The 23,345-nt window shown below is 36.4% G+C and overlaps 1 protein-coding gene across 3 annotated transcripts; it reads right to left on the reverse strand.

Moving 5' to 3' along the window:
• Positions 1–1,308: 1,308 nt before the first annotated feature.
• LOC149025757 (pleiotropic drug resistance protein 3-like) lies at positions 1,309–22,188 on the reverse strand. 3 transcript variants are annotated; one of them, XM_089145962.1, is made up of 24 exons: positions 21,637–22,188; positions 21,090–21,213; positions 16,977–17,062; positions 16,534–16,618; positions 15,648–15,807; positions 15,474–15,550; positions 14,872–14,925; positions 14,685–14,775; positions 14,077–14,378; positions 13,716–13,997; positions 13,321–13,634; positions 12,572–12,732; positions 12,367–12,470; positions 11,719–11,869; positions 11,486–11,620; positions 11,241–11,314; positions 10,824–11,156; positions 10,439–10,729; positions 9,110–9,193; positions 8,836–8,969; positions 5,844–6,071; positions 5,133–5,304; positions 3,857–4,111; positions 1,312–2,076 (listed from the first exon to the last, which is right to left on the reverse strand). In XM_089145962.1, exons 1-24 carry the CDS (start codon positions 22,053–22,055, stop codon positions 1,810–1,812), a joined length of 4,383 nt encoding a protein of 1,460 aa, XP_089002088.1. In that variant the 5' UTR covers positions 22,056–22,188; the 3' UTR covers positions 1,312–1,809. The 3 variants fall into 3 exon arrangements, with proteins under 3 accessions (XP_089002090.1, XP_089002088.1, XP_089002087.1); XM_089145961.1 differs by having other exon boundaries at positions 1,319–2,076; positions 11,241–11,326; XM_089145964.1 differs by lacking the exons at positions 21,090–21,213; positions 21,637–22,188 and adding an exon at positions 17,164–18,775 and having other exon boundaries at positions 1,309–2,076; positions 11,241–11,326.
• Positions 22,189–23,345: the final 1,157 nt, after the last annotated feature.

Genomic DNA, 23,345 nt, shown 5'->3' on the forward strand with positions numbered 1-23,345 from the left:
AAAAGGATTTCACAAACTCATGCAAAATATAGGGTCATTATCAAAAAGGTATAATTCTTGAGCATATTTTTGCTGTACACAAACGAAATGACATTATTATACTTGTAGTCAGAAAACTTTATACAGTAATAAAAGGGTAAAAATGTAAGATTATAAATTATTAGGCACCTGCTGTGAATAAAATAAATAAATTTAAAATTTTTTTGCGTGTCTTGTAAGAACTTTTGTGGATGAACTCACAATATATATTGATAACATCATGCAATCAATCACACTAAACTCGTGAATGATGCAATAGGATGAAATCCTTATTTCTTTAAAGGGTAAAAGTTTGACCCACTCTCTTTTTATTTTATGACAATAATTTTGTGATGTTTACCAAAAACAAAAACAATAATATTGTAATGCAGAGAATGCAATTTCACTTTTTTAGTTGATATAACCTTCTCTATTTGAGCTTTATTTTTTTTTCATTTAATGTGCGAGCCATGCTTTTGTATACAAATAACATACTATCAAAGTAAAGAAAGAAATGATAAACTGAACATTGGTATTTAATTTGCACCAGTTTTAGTTAGTGTTTATCAGTGGATGTATAAAATATTCAACATATCCATATCAAATTTGGTGGGATTCTTTTTGTTTTTTTTTCTCCTTTTCTTTTACATATATATTCAACGTGCCCATATCAAATTTGGTGGGATTTTATTTTTATTTTTTTTGGGGGGGCGGCGCAGAGGGTTGGGGGCTTTCATGTTGGCGGCCATGGATTTGGGAAATTGGCTAATCATAATATTATCAAAAGAGGCATCTTTATAAATTGTGTATTGACATTTATCTTAAACGTGCCAATATCAAATTTGGTGGGATTTTTTTTTTGGGGAGGGGGGGGGGGGGGGGGGGAGAGGGTTGGGGGCTTTCATGTTGGCGGCCATGGATTTGGGAAATTGGCTAATCATAGTATTATCAAAAGAGGCATCTCTATAAGTTGTGTATTGACATTTATCTTAAACAAATAACCTTATTGCAACACCCATAACTCCTTTTTTTTTTTGTTTTTGGACTGTTTGTTTATGTATATGGCGGAGGAGGGTAATTTAAATGTGCATGAAATCCCAACCCTAAGAAGATTTTAACTCTTGACCTCTTATTTATGAAGAGTTTATCTTTGCCACACCATAATCCTTAGAATTTGATCATCTCTCTCACCAAAACACACATGTAGGGTATCGACTTGAACAACATTGAGCATATACCCACCACCCTCTCCAATAAAAGAAAGAACTTCGCCAAAAAAAAAAGAAAAAAAGAAAGAACAAGAACGTTTCATGTACAACATTGGTCATTGCTATGGTTGACAATGAGCTAGTAAGCCTCTAGCATCTTTCAGCTGCAAATTTTGTCTTTGACCATTTGATGAGATTTACAAGTTTCTTGTTCATCTTAGTCATCACATGAGAACTTATTGACTTTCATCCCTCTGAAAAAATAACTCCTGCTTTCTCATTTACGGAAATTAGTATGCTAAACTTAATAATAAAGTTCATGCATGAAGAAATACTCATGGGAAAATGGGAATTAGATCTCAAATGGAATTTGATCTTATTATCTAAGAGACTGCTCTCTCTTTCTATTTTCTTCTCTACAAACACTGTATACAGCTATAATTTTGTATACAAGGAGGACCATGTTTAAAATCCATAAACTCCCAGACTGTTCTTAAGCTAGGCTTCTGTCAACTATAGAGGACCAACATAATATTTAGTGCAAACAAGAGAAACAGGAAAGAGTAACACAGCTTTATGACATCTACCTCCTTTGGAAATTTAGTTTACCCATACAAAATGCATAAAGACATGCAGTGGCCAGAGGAAAAACAATAATCAAAATAGCCACAACATATAATTGGTCATGGTGAAAACCAAAGTAGTCTCTTATGAAGTTTGATATTGTTTTAGTTTCACCAAACACCATTATCTCCTTATTTGAATTTCCATATTGTGAAGTGAGGAGACCATTTAGTGCCCAGGCCGTAGGTGTCAAATAGTACAACCACAACCACCACTTGGGAATATGCTGCAAGAAGGGTGAAGAGCATCAAATCTACAATTTGGCAAGCATGAACTCTAAACATATAATTGGATAATGAAATAAAACATTGTAATTATGCTGTTGAATGTGTTACCATATTTCAATCTGAAAGTCCAGACAAGGTGCAAGAAAAATTTACATACCTGTGGGAAATTGAAGGATTCATGGATAGAGTTATTAGAAGTTTTGGTACCCATTTATGACATATTGTTATATTCATGGGGGTAACTCAGAGACTAAGTGATGTTAATGTGGACACCCTATACCATTTACATGTCAAATTTAGGGTCTTAGTTTCAATCATATAGATGATCACAATGAACCACATGTCTGCCTTTCTAATTCTCCCAGACAATATCTTTCACAAATTTGTGGTTTGAAATATTTTTTATAATTGAAAAGTATAAGAGTCTATTCAGATTCAAACCAGGGAGACGTGTTGACAATCTCCCAATCAGTAAGTTGAGGCTTCAGGTCCTCAATTGACTTTCCACCAGTTGAGTCACCACTCAAAACCTGGCAATATATACTTTTTATACATTTTCTTTTCTTTTCTTTTCTTTTTGGGTGGGGTGGGGTTCCTGCATGAATGTCAAAGAATCATGGAGGGCAGAGTTTCTGACTTTCTAAGAGGAAGGGAAGATCATTTCATCCCATCTTGATGCAGTGCACGATTCCCTCTGCAGTTGTTTTTCCAATAATTGTATTCAACAAAAGCCCCAAGAGTACAAAGGGATGCCCAATATGAAGGTGGGAAGAGGGAAGAAGGAAAAAACATGAACAATTCCACTTCCCAGCCCAGGGATGGTTAAGTGCCAACAAACTTCAAGGAATATAGTTCTAGGGGAGATGACCCAAGGGGCAATCATAATTATAATATCAAAGGAGATGGGTGCCCAGAACCACAGGTCAACATTGAATCCAGAGTCTACCTTCACAGGTGTCTCTTTCACTCCATATGTGGTAAAACATAGCACAGAAGGAAAGGGATGAGAAAATTGTGCCAAGAAGCAAACAGGCGACACGGGTAAATGAAGAGAACTGAGAGAATAGAGGAAACAGGGAACTCGTAGCTATAGAGCCACTGAAGGACATTTGGCTGCCTTTCTGTTATGCCACATGTGAAATATTTACAAAGATCCACACTTAATCATGGTTTGATATTGAGTACCAACACATTTAAGTATAATATACTAAACTTCATGATATGTAAGCAGTGGGACTTGGCACAGTGGTTGGTGGATCATAGTTGTAGTCTGAGGTCTAGGTATGGAAACACACTCAGCAGATGAGGTAAGGCTGAGAAGGAAAAATTTGACCCCAACCCCCCACCACCCACCCCACCCCCCAAAAAAAAAAAACTTTGCTTCTCAGGGAGCCCTCAGCACTGGGTTCACCCTTTTTAAAATTAAAATTCACTTGAAATACTAGGTGGTGCATATCAAAATTCTTTGAAAGGTCAGAATGAACATATTGCCAATGCATTAGGTAGAGAATCTACCAAAATTTAGGAGGTCAATCATTCAATCATTTCCCCAATGTAAACAATTTCCACAGAAACCTCGAAGTGGTGTCCATGCAAATGTATTGAGATAAGATAAACTTCCACTAGTATCACAAAAACCTGGGGAGACCCGAAGAACAAATACAGAGGATAAACAATCATGCTCAAAAGCTTCTCAAATTTTCAGAGAAATAGACCCACAAATCTGCAAATCAGGAAATCCCCAGAATGCTGTATAAAAGATAGATGGTTAGTGCTTACCGGTTTCGGTATCAAGTATCCAGAAAATATATTCATCATTGCATAGAAAGCAGAAGATATAATGGCAGCAACATGAGCATTTGGTGTGGAAGCCACAAGCAGTATCCCAAGGTAATTGAAGAAAAGACTTAAGCAGAACGTAACATAGAGGCACCAGAATATCTTATATGCTGACACTCCAAACCCAATCATAGGATAAGTGATTATGACGTAAATAAGAGATTGAGCAAACAGATAGGGAAGCTCAATTACCACCTGCAAAGATCAAGCCCTTTTTCATAAACTGAAAAAGTACCAAATAGATAACAATAGAATTTCTTAGTAAATTATTGGACCAACTACTTGGACATGCTATACGAATCCTGCACCAATTCCACTTTTTTGAAGGCCACACCTGTTGTTGACTCATATACAATGATGTTGAATACCTTGCACATTCATCAACTTGTGAATGGTCCAGGGTCAACGGTTCAACCATCAAGGTTGGGCTGGGACAAATAAAAATCATTATAGGGCTTTGACATAGTTAAATATCAAATATACTTATGTACCAATTGAAGTTGTGAAAGTTAATGCATCCAGTATACTATTGGCTTATTTCAAAGATATTATTGACATGTTATCCGGCCTACTTTCCTAGTGATACAGTGTGTTTGTTCCCTAGCCAAGAATTAGGGTATTATTTCTATCCTATATAGCTCGGACAGTGAGCAACTATTAGGCTTAAGATCCTTGGGATGATTTCTCTACCATGAAGCTTGGTCTTCTGGGTTAGACATAATCAAATTGTACCAAAGTGGGATTTCAATGCACCAGTGCCATGTGGAGTCCTATGGCCCAGAGCTGCAGTAAGTGCTCCATGATCAGGATCCTACATTGCCTAGAAGTGTGAACTGTTGGGCTTAAGATCTAGCCAAGGGCCTATCCACAAATGTATGTCATTAACCTTCTACTTGGGGCACCAAGTGGCAAAGACAGTGACCAGATTGCTTGGGCTGAGCCAGGTCCAACCATCATTGGTGTGGTGTGGGAGATCCAAATACCCCTTCCCTCCCCTCCCAACCCACACATACTGATTTAGTGGAGAAAATTCTCCTATATACAATATATATGAGCTTAAAAGAGGGTCATAAATTTACTTCCCGATGTTGGACTTGTGTGTTCTTTCCTTCTTCATAGAATATGAATAATAGTGTTAGTTACCTAATAAGCCCAGATGGCTAGAGCCGGAGGAGACACACACAAAAAAAAAAAAGCGAGAGGGAGAGAGGTTGACCTGTGCCAATGAATACCCCCAAGAGGAGTACATTCCAGAAAATCTTTCCCTGTAAAAAACAGTGCGCTCTACTGCAACAAATGGTTGGACTGCTGAGCAATTGTTTACACCCAAGAAAAGCATACCAGCAAACATAGAACCAAATATGTTGAATAGGTCTTGCTGGTTCTCTCTGCCAAAAAAAAAAATGAAACGAATTATTTTAGTGCTTGGAATAGTCTACTCCCTAGTTCTTTGACATAAGAATTAGATATGGTAACCCCTCTCAAGTTGGATCGTTTTGGTTAACTGAATATACTTCTTTTCCAATCAAAACAAAAGAAAATTTTATGTATGCAAAAGTATAAAGGTCAAAAGAAATTCAGGAAAAAGGTGGCGGAATTTGTGTCATGAGTCCTACGGTGTCAGGTGTCTATCTCCCTTTGCCCTTAGAAATGATTCCCCTAATCCTCCATAATACCTCATCCCGCAACACCATTGGTGCCTGCTCTACCATGAGCCTATCCCTCTACCTAAGATCTCTCTTGATTAACTAAAAAAATGCTTCTTTTTCAAGTTTTTTTTTTTTAAAAAAAAAGGATAAATTTATCCTTGCAAAACTACCTTAGATTAACTTTCTAATTTTGTTTAGGCAAAAGTTCAAAGGAGAATCAGATTAGGTTTTATTGTCGCTATCATAAATGCATTGTCAATTGAGTTAAATTCACTTACATATTCTTTCCTTGCTTCCAGAATAGTACTCCGAACACCACAGATGACATAAATGTGAACATGAAGCGCCTTATATTATAATCTGGACTTCTCCAATATAACAAATTTTGTTTCCACAGGCATGCTTTGAACTGGCCCCAACTGTTCTGTGGAAAACGGGTAGAAAAATGCAAATCCTTTGAACCAGGAGGTGGAATGCATAATTGCTTAACCAATTCTTTGTTTTCCCTACAATGAAAGGAAAAATGAATTGTTATGAAGAAGATCTCCAAAGTGGAGCAATTTTTTGGAGTCAATTGTTATGTTTCTATGTAAATCAAACAATATTAAGAACCCCCACATGTACAACTACATTTTTATAGGAATAAAAAATACTAAAAACTCCAACACAAGCATTAGTTATCAATCAGCCACTCCTGTTTAATGTTATGTTCTTCACTTCTTCCTCTATAACATGTTTGGTCACAATTTAACTTGAGGGGTTATGTAATGGCCATAGCCTCAAAATCTCCAAAATATAGATGAATGATAATCTTCAAAATGAGTTGCTCTATTCAGTAACACTGACATTAAAAACTTGCATTGGTTGGGAATTGGGATAATAAGGCTGCTAGGAAAACCACAAAACCTGTGACTGTAATGTTAGAGTTTATGGATAAGTGACAAGTTTATTGTAACTTGTAAGTCATATTAAGTTATAATTTTCTCTTTCGTTCTTTTTTACCTTTTACCTCCCTTGGGAATTCATTGGTAATTCCAAGAATTTTGGTAATGAACCATATAGGCGAGCTGCACTGAAGCATACCCCCATGATTTCAGTCTCAACTCTTTCTCTCTTCTCAGCTGCTAAACCTTGTTCCTTTGGTTGAATCATTCCATACCTAGTTTCCAACCAGCCTAACATGTATAATATTAACCCACTGTTTCTTCCCACTAAAATAAGCCTCTTATGGTAATGTAACTTCATCATGAAGCCTCCCACAATTATTGAAGTTGAACTGAGAATATTCTTTGAGCAAACATTATTGTCCTATTTAGAGGATGAAGGGCCTACTAGCCTTGGATGTGTGCCTTACTGCACAAATCATAAAAATTGTGAGGTTAAGTATCCTAGGATAAGGTGGTGGAGCTTAAAAGGAGATTACTTGAAATCTTTCACTCATTAAGTGGTCAAACAAAGAAAGTGAGAATTTGAAGGGGACACTAATACGATTTAGAATAAGAAAGCTATGTGTATTAGGAAGGTGGCTAAAGATATCATAGGTGAATCAAAGGAGAGAGACTTGGTGGTGGGCTGGTGAGGTTCAAGCAGCCATTAAGAATAAGAGAGCTAGCTTTATGACATGGCAAAGGACTAAGCATGTAGAGGACCTACAAAGATCTTAGGCTCTTTTTGGTATTAATTCTCATTCTCTATTATGCCTATTTAAAAGAAATAAGTACAAGAATTCATTATTGGTTAAGAATGAAAAATGGTTTGGTGAATTTTATAGAAAATAAATTATGAATGAAAATAAGTTTGGTGTCAAAATAAAAATTGGTAGTAAATAATAGGAACAAGTGATAAAGAGGGAAAACTATGATTTTATTTTAAAAATGTGTATTTACTATTTCCCTCATCTAACCATAAAATTTTAAGTAAACTGGCATAAATGAAAAGAATGAAATTTCACCATAATTCATAATAGACAAAAAATTCATTATGAATTTTTGAAGTTTTTCTATTATTTTAAATAAAAATAAAACTGATAATAGATGCCAAACAACTTAAAATAATGAAAAAACCTCATAATAGAAAATGAGAATTGATACCAAAAAGAGCCTTAGTTGGATAGAAATGAAGCTTAAAAGATTATGGGAAAAACAAGAAGAAGAAATACGAAGATCTATATAATAAGCTAAGCACTAAGGAAGGGAAAAAAACCATTTATAAAGTAGCAAAAATAAGGGACAGGAAGAGTAGAGATCTCAACCAAGTTAGATGTATTAAAAGTGAAGATGGTAAAGCACTTGTACGTGCCAAGGACAAGCTATAATACCTAATTTGACCAGAATACCTATTTTTGACCTAACTAGACCCTAACCCTAATTTGACCAAAATACCTATTTTGGACCTATCCGAACCTATTGTTCATAGGTGAACCTATCTGATTAATCTAGAACTACATCAACTGCTAACTTGATAACCTAGTATTCTTTACCTTCTAACTCTGATCAGCTTCTGTCATTGACTTCCAGTTGGTCTCTGATCAATCTAGAACTACATCAACTGCTAACTTGATAACCTAGTATTCTTTACCTTCTAACTTTGATTTGCTTCTGTTAGTGATGTTCTGCTGTAACTATCAATTATCCTAGTGCAGATTGGCTCCGAGTTGAACCCATTCTCCATTAATAGGATAGTCATACAACCATCTCCATGTATAGTGCAGAATGTTGAGTGACCAAGAAGCATCATATTGATAAAATCACTGTTGCAGAGTGAGGGTGCTGAGATGGATGAGTGGCAAAACTAGGAATCTAGGAAAGATAAAGTAAGGATTGATCCTATCAGAGCAGGATTGGGAGTATCTTCCATAAATCATAAGCCATGAGCCTATGAGGAAGCCATTTGAGGTGGCATGGCTATGTTCAATGAATGCTTATGGATGGTGAAGTATGAAGGAGTAACTAAATAAGATTAAAGAGGCAAAAAGAGAGGGCAGTTCTAAAATGACCTTACAGAAGCAGAATTTTCAGCTACTCTCAAGAAGAACTGAAAACTTTCCATTTGCTGAGTAAATTATTGATTAATCAGACTATGATGGCTTTGCATGATAATGGTAACCATAACTCAAGAAAGACTGAAAATCTTGAGCCCACCTTGCACAAGTGAAGTTTGGAGCTTCCTAGGAGCTTTACCTTGAAATTGCTAAACTCATTATATTATCGTAAATTTATTAACTGTTCTCATGTATGAAATTATGAACTTCAGTAATGATAAACTACTTACTTGTATGAAGCAGACTCTCTATAAATTTGGGCAAAATCGATATCAAGCTCTACTTCTACTTCTGTAGATGTAACTTCTAACATCCAGGTGGCTGGATTATAGTTGTCCTTCATTTTCTGAATCCCAGAGATACCCTACCACGAAGATTTAAGGTTTGATCATTTTGTATCCACTGTAAGAATTATCATATCTTGAGAACAGGATGATCCAGAAAAAGTGTTATGGTAAACAGCACATATCAAACACATTACCGGTTTCACAAATACATGCATACCTCAAAATATTCAATAATCCTACTTGAATGCTGACCAAGGGGTCCAGAGTAGACCATCTGTCCTCCAGTTTTCAATAAAATCAACTGCCAAAAGAAGAAAATTTCCATTAGTTTGTTAAAAACCTATAATCTGGGTAATTTGTGTAGCACTTGATACAAAACACTACCCTATATAAAGTTTTAAAAAATTTTGATTTAATGTGGGATTCTCAAGTTTATTGTTGTTAAGTAGAATCTTAATTTCAGCAGATGGTAATGTGCTTTTAAGCTTAAAATAAGCTATGGATATAAGCACACCGTGAAAAGCCACAGTAATTCAAGGGAGTTTTTTTTTTTTTTTTTTTGTCCTTGGCAGAATCTGACACATGGAAGACTAGATAGAACTGAAGTTTCCTGAACAGACAGAGACCTCAAGATCACCTACTCAGATGCGATGTTTCAGTCAAAATAGAGATCTCATATGGCGAAATAAAGGTTAGAAAATCTAGTGAAGAAATGAATCTTCAGAGAAATGGATGGTTGAAACATACAAGGAAATACACATCCGCTGGGGGAATATAAGATTAACTCTCAGTTTGAAATTAAATATGTAGCCAAATTAACTCTAGTTTGAAATTAAATGTGTAGCCAAATAGACCTCCTATATGGCTGAACTTGCTGGATCACTTTCCAAGTGGCAAAACAAGGTGCCTAACTAGAAACCTCTAGAGTTTCCAGTCAATTAAAAACTAACCATTAGCATCCTATCACTGTTAGGTGGCAATAGTTACTAGCAGCGGTGCAAGTTTGGCCTTGAAGGTCCAACCCAACCTAAGCCCAAACAGGGTTTGGGCTCAAAATTCTGGCCCTAAAGGGCTGGTCAGTGCCAGGCCAGGGCGGCCCTGATTAGGGTAAGGGATGAGTGTACAACAAGGGCTGACCTCGGCCTGTTCTATCCCTACCACATTTTAGGTGACTTTTGCTAAAGTAGAGCAACAATATGGAATTATGCATTGTATGATTGTTTTGTGGTTATGGTCAGGGACTCAGGATCAAGGTTAGGATCACGGCCAGGGCAGGGTTAAGTATTTAACCTGAACCGACCTGATAGGGTTTTAAAAAGCCCAGTTCAACCCATCCCTTTTGCAGCCCTAGTTAATAGTGCTCTTCCTATACAAACTGTAAAAATGTGATTCGAAGAGATAACACCCCATTTCCTGGTGTACCATATGCCCAACCTCACCTCCCTCCTTTTCTATATTATGTAGGTGGTGTAATTGCCTTTTTAGGAAGTTAATGTTTTTTCTCTTAGTTACTTGCAAATAAGTAATACATAATTTGATATTATACCTCATCAAAAGCCTCGAATATTTCGATGCTTGGCTGATGGATGGTGCAAACAATTGTTCGTCCGGTATCAACCACATTCTTCACTACCCGCATGACAATTGCTGCTGCTCTTGCATCTAGACCTGATGTGGGTTCATCCATAAAAATAATTGACGGGTTTGCAACAAGCTCAACAGCTATAGTGAGACGCTTCCTTTGCTCGGTAGTTAGACCACTAACTCCAGGCATGCCAACCAATTTATCTTTAATTTCATCAAGCTCGATTGTTTCAAGGACTTCGTTGATAAATTTCTGCACAAAGAACATATAACTCATTATTCTGTCATTAGATTCTCTTCTTGTTAACAATTAATGAAAACTAAATTCTTCATAAAAGATCTCATACAGTTTTTGTATTTGAATTAATTTCAGGTGAGAGCCGCAGCCAAGCAGAATACATCACAGACTCTTCTACAGTGATCTGTGGAGAATGTATGTCACTTTGTTCACAATAACCTGATATCCTTGCAAATGTCTCTTGAACTTTTGGATATCCACTAAGCCTTATTTCTCCCTCAATTGTCCCACTTGATTTTCTTCCAGAGAGAACATCCAACAGAGTGGTTTTTCCAGCTCCACTAACACCCATCAATGCTGTAAGAACACCAGGCCTAAATGCACCAGTAATATCCTGAAGAAGTTGCAGCTTTCTCTTTGTGATGCCCTGTTCTCTCACTTCCTATTATCAAATCAACAATAAACTAGAATTGTCAGTCAATTTCCAAAACTTCTAACATTAAGAGAATAATTTTTCAATGATTACCGTAGGAACATCAAGGTAGTACTGAAGATCCTGGAATGTTATTGTCAGAGGCTCAAAAGGTAAAACCATTCGTCCTGTCCAACCAGCTGTGTCATTTTAAATAATACAAGAAAAATAACATGCCATTACCAAAAAACCAGAGACAAAGTGAAGCTAGTAATGAATAAGCCTACCAAATGATTCAAACACTATTACTGATTACATAATCTCAAAGATAGGATAAAAAACTGAAGTTACCGGCTCACCTTTCATAGGTTCTGCAACGATTTTTTGATGAGCAGTACTAAGCATCTCTTTTACATAACCATCATTCTGTTCATCTTTCCCTCGTAATTGGGAGGCATTCTCATGAGAAATAATTGCACGAGAGAGCCCAGGAGCTACAAGCAATTAGAAATCAGGTTAATAATCCACCATTTGAATGCTACTTTGTTTTTCTATTTGAAAAGAAGTCATATTGCATGGAAGATGAACTTACGCTTCAGAAAAGTTAAGGCCAGTGTAAATCCAATATTAAAAAGAATCATATAACCGAATAAGACACCAAGCGATATCCAATAATAGTAGCTGGCAAAGTTCAACCCATGGCTCTCAAGTATTTGGTGTCCAATAGTAGCATTTACCGATGCCTGCATGAGAAGCACAGAGAAAGTAATTAAGAAAGATAAGTTGCAGAGGTCCTCTCCAAGTTGATACTCTGTTCTAAATATCTCTCAAGAGATCGAAGGTTGTATGAGACTTCTAGAAGTTTACTTATCCAATTCTAATGAAAATTATGAAGAAATAGATTATAAGGTTTCTTATTCTTAACATGATTGTCACCATGGAGGTTCTGTAATGTGAATGAAGGTGAGAGATTCATGACTTACATGTTACATAATAAGGTTCACTAGACTCATGTTTCCTGAGATGCCAATTCTCCTACATAAAGGGAGGCTAACAAAGAATGTAACAAGCTGAGGTTTTCCAGGTTTTAACAGTGACAAAATCTTATTATGATGGGTGGACTTCTTTTAGAAGTGAAGAGGGTTGTGAAGGCGTGGACTTTTTCTGAGGGTTGTGAATGCATCTCTTTAGGTAAGAGAAAACGCAAACAAAATAATTAATTGGGAACATGTTTGCTCACCTTTTGCCATCGAGGAGCAAGAAACTCATTCACAGTCATGCCTATTTCTCCATATGACAATGGAGAAACCCAAAATGCCCACTTCAACCAAGATGGCATTGAGTCTACAACCAATATTATTAACTTAATATGTAAGTTTCAAAAGTTGTACTAGATTTCTTTTGAAAAAAAAGAAAAAAAGGGGAAGAGTTGTAGAAAGCCTTACTTTTTGGAATTATAAAGCCACTAAATAGAAAAAGGAATAACCAAGCCGTAAGTCCTCCTGTGAAGGCAGAAATTGCAGTTTGGGTGACTGAGGCAATGAATCGGAACATGGATATTGTTGTTTGATGCACAGCAAAAAGTAGAATCAGTTGGCAAAGAAACCTGGGACACAATAAAAACATTGAAATTACACACAAGAACTCAAACAAGATTGGCACAAAAGATATTCTAAGTGGGGTACATAGAGAGAAGAGATAGATACTAAAAATTATGATCATATATATATTGAGTAATTGAAACAGGACCACAATTCAATCTGTGCTGGGTGCAAGGTTTTTTGGAAAGTGACCGATGAGAGCAATCTAAGTTCCAGTAGAACTGTATTTTCCTTCAGTAAAGGAAAGTGCAAACCCAGTGCCACAGGCTTCCATATAAACAAAGTTCCAGCCCAAGGGGGGGGGGGGGATTTTTCCTGCGCTGCCTTACCCCACCAATTTTTGCTGAGAGGCCATTCCAGTACCTTGAGTGAGGCTACAACTGTAGCCCACCAACCATTTCACCAAGGCCCACCTCAGGCAGAGTCCCGGAGGGCATTATTAAGTCTATCATTAGTCCATGCAATATCTATCAACTAAACCCCATCCCACCCCTAAACAGATACGTCATGATCAAGTTCTAGCCAAACTTATAAAACTTATTATTTCCTTACGTAATGTTGATTGAGGAATTCAATTCTCCAAAAGTAATCACCTTTGAAATTCAGGACTGTATCCAATGACATAGTACGTTAGAGTTGTCCAAACTAAGGACTGTACCACTGAAATTGGAACCTTTAAGATAGCTGTTGGAATAGCATAACACCAGGCTGGGTAAAAGCAACATTCTCTCTGTTTGTAGAAAACAGCAAGCCTTGACACTGACATCGACAATTCTGGGTATCCATCAGAAAGCATCATTATAATCCCAAGAAATAAGGAACCCATATAATAGTTTGCATGGAATACATCAATATCCATCTCAGTCCGTAGGAAAAGAGTCATAGCGATGCATGAGATGATGACAAGCTGCAGCACAACAGTCTCAAGAAGTTATTTAAAGCTTAAGAAATTGTTGATTAAAAGAGAACACTTGGAAATAGTAGTCACCTGAACTGCTTTGAATATATATATGAAGGAATTCCGCTTCATTAGAATGACTTCTCTGTTCATGCAAGCTTTGAAGATCTCCCATTTACCTTGAGAGTACAAGTCAAACGATAAAGCGTTTATATGGCTATGAGATTTGTCAACTGGCTCTGAAAGCTCCTCTTCTAGCTTCCGCCCAATATGAAAAGTCTTAAATTTCTCACGGAACTGGTCCACAGAAACATAACCATATGGTTTTTCTTTGGGCCACCAGTATTGTTCTTGATCCTTTCTGGAGAGAATCTGCATTCAGGAGAAACTTGAAAGTCAGGTAGCTTTTTACACAAACGCAGGGGGAGGAAAGCGAGCAAGGTAAACTCACTTCTTGAAGAAAGTCTGCAGCGCCTTTTCTTTCTGGACACTTAAACCCACAATCTTCAAAAAAATCAAGAATGTGATTCTTTGGACCGTGGTACACAATCTTTCCTTCTGCCATCAAGACAATATCATCAAAGAGATCATAGGTCTCTGGTGCAGGCTGAAGCAGTGATATTAATGCTGTTGCATCTGTGAGATGAACTAGGTGTTGAAGACAAGAAACAATCTGAAAGGTAGTGGAGCTATCTAATCCATTTGATATTTCATCCATGAACAGAGCTTTTGTTGGACCCACAATCATCTCCCCTACATGATACAATTGGATAACAAAATTACTCATCAGTGAAATTGAAAAACGTAGGAAACCCTGAGATGTTTTAACAGGTAACTGCAGATGGTGAGCAAAAGAATGGAAGAGAAGAACTAGATTACAAAGGAAGGCAGGAAAAGGAAAGAAAGAGACTCCTAGCTGAAATGGGAAAGTCAAAGATCTAATGCTAATTACCCATGACAAGGACACCATCGCTATTGTGGTAGAATTCTTAACAAAAATGATAGCGTCGAACTTAAGGTTCATTGAACTATTTCAACTCACATATATATTCATATTACCTGTAGTCAATCTCTTCTTCTGACCTCCAGATATACCCCTTCTCATGGCATCTCCAACCAATGTATCAGCACAAATATCAAGTCCAAGAATCTGAACAAAGTGTGCAAAAAAATAAAGCACCAATGCTACACATTCATAATAACATAGAGAAAGAACAATCATGAAACATTTTCAGCAGAGAATCACCTTCAAGATATAATCTGTTTGTAGTGTTTTTCCTGTGCTTTTGACTGAAATTGCCTACAAAAAAAAAAGTTTCTAAATCACTGTTTTGCACAAAAATATTTCTAATTATTATTTTGCACACAAGAATCATCCAAATGTATCCAACTGGAGATTAACTATAAAGACAGCATGAATGCCATGTTGCACTATTTACCTATCATGATCAGTATTTTTATCTTATTTTGAGAGCTTCCCATGCCAATAATGCTTATACAAATCTTTAAAATGGTTTTGTCCAGTAAAAGACCCACATGACCAGGGAGGAGAGAGATGCCAGCCACATGGTCAGAATATCAGAGGATGTGGGAATGCATTTCCACACTGTTGGCATATGGTCTTTTTCCCTTTTTCAACAACACTCTTGATTTTACATAAATCCATGATTTTCTAAATGTGAATCTTTCATGTGTCATTATTTTGTAGAATATAGTCCTCGACTGATTCTCGTTAATATAATAACTAAGCTCATGTGTCATTAATCATCTATACGTACCTATTCAGAAAACCTAGGACTTAACAAGTAATGAATGAAAAGAAAGGAAAAAAAAGACCTTAATATGTACCTTCATATAGGTATCTACATCTGGATCTGGGATAATTCCTGCCTGTTTCTCCCTTCTAGTAACTTCCTCCATTATCTCTACATACATACAAGACCTGGTGAACTCATGGGCAAAACTTACACAAGAAGGAACTTCCATCAGAATATGAATCATAGTAAGCCAACGAAAGTCTACCTGCTCTACTTCCAACTCCTTGACAACAAGCAGAGAAATCAATTGTTTCCCTCACAGTCATCTCAACAATGTGCTGGTCAAATTGGCTAATGTAAGCAGATGTTTTTTGTGGAACAAACTCATCTAGCTTATAACCATTGTAGGTGATATCCCCTGTGACCTATAAGTTGCAATTAAAATAATCACAAAGCTGTGACAAAGTAATTTATAGAAAGTGGTAACAGAAGTTAAGTGTATAGTCAATAGAGAGAACTCTAGAATTGTGTACAAATTCTAAACTAATTTCAACACATTTCAAAATTTGAATGTAATTAAGAGAGATGAACATAATACACTTGCTATGGCTATGTTTATCTAAATGAATGATTTTATTGCATATGATGAAGGTTGACTATAGAAGAAAAGAGAGGAGGCCTATGGGCTATTTATAATTTTCATTTACCGATTGTCTAAGTTGTCCTGGGTTCAGAAGGTCAAGTTTTGTTAATCATAGGTCATAGCATCCTCTAGTTGCTTCAAGGGTTAGAGAGTCAAGTCCAGCAGCAGTAGTTGTTAAGCCTTCAAAGCTAATTACATTATTACATAATGACCCTTGAGGCCACTCACACAAGGTGATTAGTGGTCTTCATTGCTTTTCATGAAAGTTGAATGGTTCGCAATAACCTCAGTATGATCCAGTCCATGCATTTGCGCAGCCAGCATCCATGGGATTAGTCAAGCCCAAGGCTTGGATACCCGTGTTAGCCCAAAAAATAAAATAAAATAGTGACCATTTATATCCTATCAACAGATCTATAAACATCTTCATGAGCCATGACAAACATTTTCATGAGGTATAACAGATTACCAGCCAGTTTTGATTATAGAAGAAGGTTCAAAGAACAACCTTGAGAGATTGGTTTAGTTTTCCTGAAAGGGCTAACAGCAATGTTGTTTTTCCAGAACTGGGAGGACCAAGCAGTAGTGTCATCCTGCAATATAAACAAGCCTACATGATGTCAAATTTAGCACATATCTTACCCTAATTTTCTCATGCAGCTTATCGTCTCAAAAATAGCAGTTTGAAAATTGTTATTATTTTTTACGCATTCAAAAAATCAAAGGAGACGAAAATTTGTTTCAGGCAAATATCTATTCTCTTAATAAATGAACATATGACAGGCTCTAACCTCAGACTATTAATGCCAAAGCAAAACATTAGGAATGCAAAAGTTAAATTTTCAATGATGGCCTTCCTCGACAAAAAGATATAATAACTGTGATAGAAACATAAAGAAAACAATTTTCAAATATTTCCTAACTTGATAAATAGGATTGCCTATTTCTTACCTCCCTGGCTTGATTACACCATTTATGTCTTTAAGGATGTCGACCTTGGTTACTTGCGAATATAAACCAGACAGCATTGCAATGGCCTACCAAAAGGAAATATCAAATATTTAGAAATAAATAACAAAGCTTGAAAGCTCCTCTACTAAAAGGGAAGTGGAATAATCAACAAATTTAAGAACTTTACTACAATACTGCTGATCCAAGGGGAGTTGGAACTCTCTGTTCAATCTCTCCCCTAACCATGCGTAGGGTTTGCAATTGCACTGCGTTGAGCCTTGCAGCATGATGGACGATTGGTGTTCCTTTGTCCTTCGGGCTGTTATGGAGGAAGAGAAGAGAATCTATATACAGCAAGAAGAATGTCCTTCTCAATTGTGAAAGATTCCTTTTACGGCAATGCAAAGGGGCTAGAGAATTGGTGATATCCATGACAGATTCACCTTGGAGAAGGACAAACTCAAAGCTGCTAATAAAATGGTGGAACTGGAAAGGAATGGTGATTTAGGGTTTCTGCGCGTTGCTCCTTCCAATGGATTCCAATCAACCAAAACAAGGAGGACGCACCACAACAATGGTCCTTTCCTTGTACCGGAGGTGAGCGAATGATTCTGCGGGTTCTTCTCATCCATTGAACAACTCGGCCTACGAAAGTTTTGAGCCTCCAACTCCAGCATCCAGGTGAATTGCAGCGGCTCCGATCAACAAGGGAAGTGCTCCATTCTCAGGAGTCGGTGACACCGGCCCTCATTTCTGCCCGTTATAAATCAAAAGATTCACCCAGAATTTTCCCGCTTTAACCCCTCGATGCCAGTTTCTTTTGGACCGATTCCGATTTGAATCAGAATCAGAATCGACAAGCCATTAGTGATCCTTTGATTTTAAAAGCCATCAGTTTCAGGGTTCCACCCCAATGGCAAATTCACCAAGGCTGCGTTTGTTTGTTGGAATAAGGGGAATCTGGATCCTCAGCCCGTCGGGGTAGCACAGAGTGCTCCCCGACGGGTTCCTGACCACACAAAACGTGGGGCCCACGGGTAAAATTAAAAATGTTTTTTTTGTTTTTTCCAAAAAGTGTTTTTCACGTGGGCCCCACTGCTTTGTGTGGTTAGAAACCGTCGGAGGAGCACTTTGTGATAAAATTGTTGTAAAATTATTGTAAAAATTGTTGTAAAAAGTAAACTTTTTTCTTTAATGCGTGGAATTTTGTGAAAAAAGTGTGGAAATCAAAAAATGGGACCATGTTTTTTTTTTTTTTCATCATTGTTTTTCACTCCACCTTTACAAACGCACGCAGCCTTAGGAATCATGGCTTAATTATGTTTAAGTTATTCAAATTTTAAAAAACTTAAATGGCCCTTTGTGCAGTAAAAATGATGTAATGAATCTAATGATCCCCATTTAACTCACTTGCCATTTTCCTCGTTAGTCAACAATTTTTTGGTTCACATCCACCCTAATGGAAAAGTTAAGAATTTATTACATTCATATCCTAATTGGGTTTTAATTCTGACCCTTGGATAATTAATTGTCACATGTTACATTTAGGGAGTGAAAATTATCGAGAATGTGCACCCAGCCCAATTTTTATCTCCACCATGTGTCTCTCCCCACCGCTACTTCTCAACTACAAGTCTTCTTCTCTAACCACCACCATAACTCCTACCTGGTTTTGTAATCAAACAATTATCCGAATTACCATCTGTAATCTAGTCAGGTGGGTCAGTAATCTTCAATGCCAAATATTGATGATTTCAAAATGGAGTCCGGATCCTCACCCCGTGCTCCCCTAATGGCTTCTCGACCACACAAACATGTGGGGCCCAGATGTGAAATTTTATATTGTTATATTTTTTTCAAAATATGTTTTTTCACCTGTGGGCCCCACATGTTTGTGTGGTCGAGAAGCCGTGAAAGTAACCGGAGCTTCCACCACCACCACCGTTGCCGGTGGAGGCGTGAGGATCGCTGCTGGACATTTTGAGGGATGATGGAAGGGATCGCTGCTCAGAAATTTCTTTCAACTTGTCCTTTTACGAATTTTGGGGGTGGGGTAAATGCTTTTCAGAGAGACAGAGACGGTGGTGGGTGATTTGTAATTTATTAATACACTTACTCATGAGCATTGAAGTCATCTTTTATTTTAATTATTTAACGGTAGGAAGTCAAAACCAGGGAACGACATTTCGGATATTCCCCCCCCAAAAATACAATTTATATTATACTTACTATAGAAATTTCGCCCTAATTTTTTTTAAGTATTTTTATGCAATAATTTTGGTAAATTTGATGCTTATCCTAATCTGATGCAAATATGTGGTAAATTTGAATTATTTCCTAAAAATTATTCCATTTAAATTCTCTTACCTAGTCACATTTAATATGTTACCTTATAAAGCCTACATCATTAGGACATAATTGGAACGATTATCAAATCACTCTGAAGATTATTTTATAAGATTCATTACTAATTTAAATTGTTTGCATAAATTATGTCATGTATACACTCTTCCCTAATCACATTTGGCATGTTGACTTTGATAATTTAAATTATTTCTTAATATATATTTCCATTTAAATCTCCGCCTAGCCACATTTAATGTGTTACCTTCTAAGGCCTAAATCATTCGGACATAGTTGAAAAGATTAACCGACGATTCTATTACAAAATATCTTCATAATTAAATTGTTTCCATAAATTATTTCATGTATATATTCTTCCCTAACCACATTTGGCATGTTGACTTTTGAGGACTAGATCACTAGAATATAGTTGGTAAGATTGCTCATTAATCTTGATGATTTTACTATAAAAAGTTTTTCTATTTATAAGTTATTCTCTGTAGATTTTCTTCCGAATTACATTTAACACATTAACTTTTGAGTCTTGAATCATTGTGATAAAATTGGTAAGATTTGATACAATTCGAAATCGCCTAAAAAGTCAAGAAATAGTATAAAAGCATACACAAAAAAGTTAAAAATATTTTTTTCCGAAATATCAATATCGCGATATCTCATGATATATCGCCGATATCGCCGTTTCTCGCTATCTAATAATTTAAATTTCACGAATTAGAAACTTCTTTCCATGGTCAAAACTATTAGCTATGAATAAATTAATGTAATATTCAAGATGGTGACACGTAGTATTTACTACTAAGGTGGGGAATCTTGAATTTCACCCCTACTCTAGTGTGTAAAAAACTCTTTTTTAAATTTCTTCGAGAAACTTTCAATGTCGCCCCTTGAGTTTCCCTATAAAATTAATGCTACTCATGAGTTATATAATTTATCAATTAGACCCCTTATATGATGATAAAAATATTTAAAGACACTGTCTATGATAAAAAACCACAGCTGAGTATTGATATAAGCAAATTAAATATTTCAATATTTCAAAAGGAAGATAATAACTTTGAACAAAAAATACATGCTCAATCATAAGTCCTCACAAAGTTGTAGAGATATGCATCACAAATAATGTTTTTAAATTTAGAATGTTAGGGTAATATTGGAAATGAATAAGTGTTCTATCTAATAAATTAAATAACTCAAGCGCTAGCATTATTATTAGGAGGTAACTCATGGGTGGCTCTGAAAATTTCTAATTTTTTTTTATAGTCGGTTGCTAATGAATAGAGGCCAAGCCATGATTTAACACGGGGTCGAATAATAGTGAATGTTGTGTCTTGGTTTCTATGAATTTCTCCGATGGGGTCAAGCGTTATTATTTCACACATGAAGAGAGGACTATATGTCTCTCCTATATGAAAATTTCAACAAATCAAGAGGAAGGGGAGCTAAGTGTTAAACATGAAATTAAAGACAACAGTTGAAATATTTGCAAAGAAACTTCCAATAAAAGAAGGCAGGCCCATTACCCCCCTGGCCCAGGGAAGCTCCACTCCAATTAACGAAGGTAGTGATTTTCAAATGGTGGAGGTCTATTAGAAATTTATAGTGGCATAGTAAGCCTTTTATCTATGATAAGATGACTCATTCTCAAGTGTTTTAATTTTTTTTTTCAATTCAAGAATGTATATGAAATTTAGAAAACTGAATATAATTTAATCATTGGTAAAGCTTCGAGTTAGTGAGTCGGATACTTACATAAAGCTTGCTTCTAATGCTGCTCCATAAAGTAGTAAGAGGTTTACCATGAACTACCTCACACTCTGCTTGAACACAAAGGTTTTTATATCTCACTTCTACGGTAGGTACTGTAACACCAGCTCTACACAATACCAGTATGATTATATTAGAAATAATAAGCATATGAGTTATCCATACACTTTAATTGTCAAATTTAAAAACTGTGATTTATAATTCTCAAGGCATTACCCTAAGGTTCTATAGTATTCTTACATGATCCTATGAAAGTTAATACTATTACGAACCATGCTTTGACCTCCATTTCATGCTTATAATTTATATTTTTTTTAGGAAAAAGAACTTTATTTATTAATGCTTATAATTAACATATATACAGCTAGACGAATCTTACTTGACATGATCCCAATTCATGTATATAATTCATGAGCCAAATATTTTTTTCTGGTGGCAAGTTCACAGCATGGTGATTGACTAAAGCAATAATAAAATAGGAGATAGAAAGAAAGAAAGAACTAAAGAATGAATGAATGGATGAGAAGCTTACTTGTAAATTCTATCTCTAAGCTTCTGCAACAATCGAAGGTTATCGTTCTCGACGTGTTTGATGAATTTCTGAATGAACACACGTCTTTCTAGCGCTGTAAGCTTCGTGACATTGACCACTCGTTTCCCTCTCGTGTCGTTGTTGTTGTTGTTCTCGTTTTCATGGATGAAATCATCAAAAACCGAATACTTGAGGCGTTCAAAAGTGGGTATCCTCTCAATCTCAGCCCACTTGGAAACAATAAACTCATCAAGAACATTAGCATCAACAGCATCTCCATCAGCAATACCAAGTTCATCTATCACAGAACTAGCTCTGGGGTTGCTTCGAAAGCTTCGAAATGATGAACGAATACTCCTTCCAATCTCTGCTAGTTCGATTCGGAATGATTCTCTCTGATCTTCTTCCCCAGTCGTCATCTTACGAAGCTCTCACTGGAGAGGAAGTTTCAGAACTCAAAGGTGAGAACTAGTTCATGAAATAGAATAGTCTGGGTTAATTCATATATATTTATCTAAGCACTTCCCTTGATCTTTTGTTTTTGCAAATACTTGAGGCAATGCCGTAATGCAGTGCGTCATTTTTGAATCACAAAATGGAACGAAATCACTATTTATTTTTGTATCAACAGAATAAAATATATTTAGATGCATCTCTTCGCCTGATACTACGGAAGAAACCATTAGAGACTGATAATTACTCATTTAAAAATTAGAGATGACAGAAGGAAGTGTACATTGTCAGAGTACTTATATTTTTCTGAAATACGTTTCTCTTTCACAGTCACTATCGTGTCTCCCCCTCTTTGGTAAGTCTCACTCCTTTTTTTCTTTTTTTTCATTCTCTCCTAATTGAATTTACTGGCCTCATTCTATTTTACTTATAAATATCCTTGTTACCAATTTGTAGAAAATAAAGCTTTATTTGTTTAAGAAAAAACCACGAGAGATATTACATTTTAGAGAGTCATAGAACACGATCCATGATAAAAGTAGAGGTGGGATATGGTGGTACATGAATCAATCCTGAGATAGTGTTGCAGATTTGGTCTACTCATTGGCAGTGAAGTTTGCTTCACGATGTACATGTGTGAATGAACAATCCATGAAAGCTGTCACCAGCTTGAGAATATATTGAATAATGAGAGTTTTTCAGCTACGATAGGATGTTAGATGCGTAATAGCCTGCACTAGCACATGATTGTCACTTTCCGCAATGATATAGGGAATCTGGAAATCTAGAGCAAGAATGAATCCATGCCTAATGGATGGTGCTTCAATAGTAAGATAATCCTAACAACCCATTCCTTGGCCAAAGGCAATACCACATGATGATTAGAGTCACATGCTATACCGCCAATCCCAGAGCGTTTTGGATCAGGAAAGGAGGATCCATCAACATTGAACTTAATCTAATCTGGCTGCGGAGGATCCCAAGGAGCGTAGGTATCTTGTTTGAGGGATTTTGTGGGGAGGGAGGGGAGTAATCAGTAATCGCTTGTTGTACAACATCTTAATGCCTAAGGAGTTGGGGAGAGTGTGTGATAATATTATAGTATCCCCAAAGACTCCAAAGTACAATGAGGGTGTTTAGGTTTTGCTGTTTATGAGGGGATGATGGGGTAAATAGGGTGACACAAGCTTGAAATTGGGGGCATAAGGGTTTTGAGGGGTCCCACAGTTGAAGTTGAAGGGTGTGCTGGATGACAG

Source organism: Hakea prostrata, chromosome 2 (genome assembly GCF_041222555.1).
Source record: "Hakea prostrata isolate BN-2017 chromosome 2, UWA_Hpros_2, whole genome shotgun sequence".
NCBI classification, from domain to species: domain Eukaryota; kingdom Viridiplantae; phylum Streptophyta; class Magnoliopsida; order Proteales; family Proteaceae; genus Hakea; species Hakea prostrata.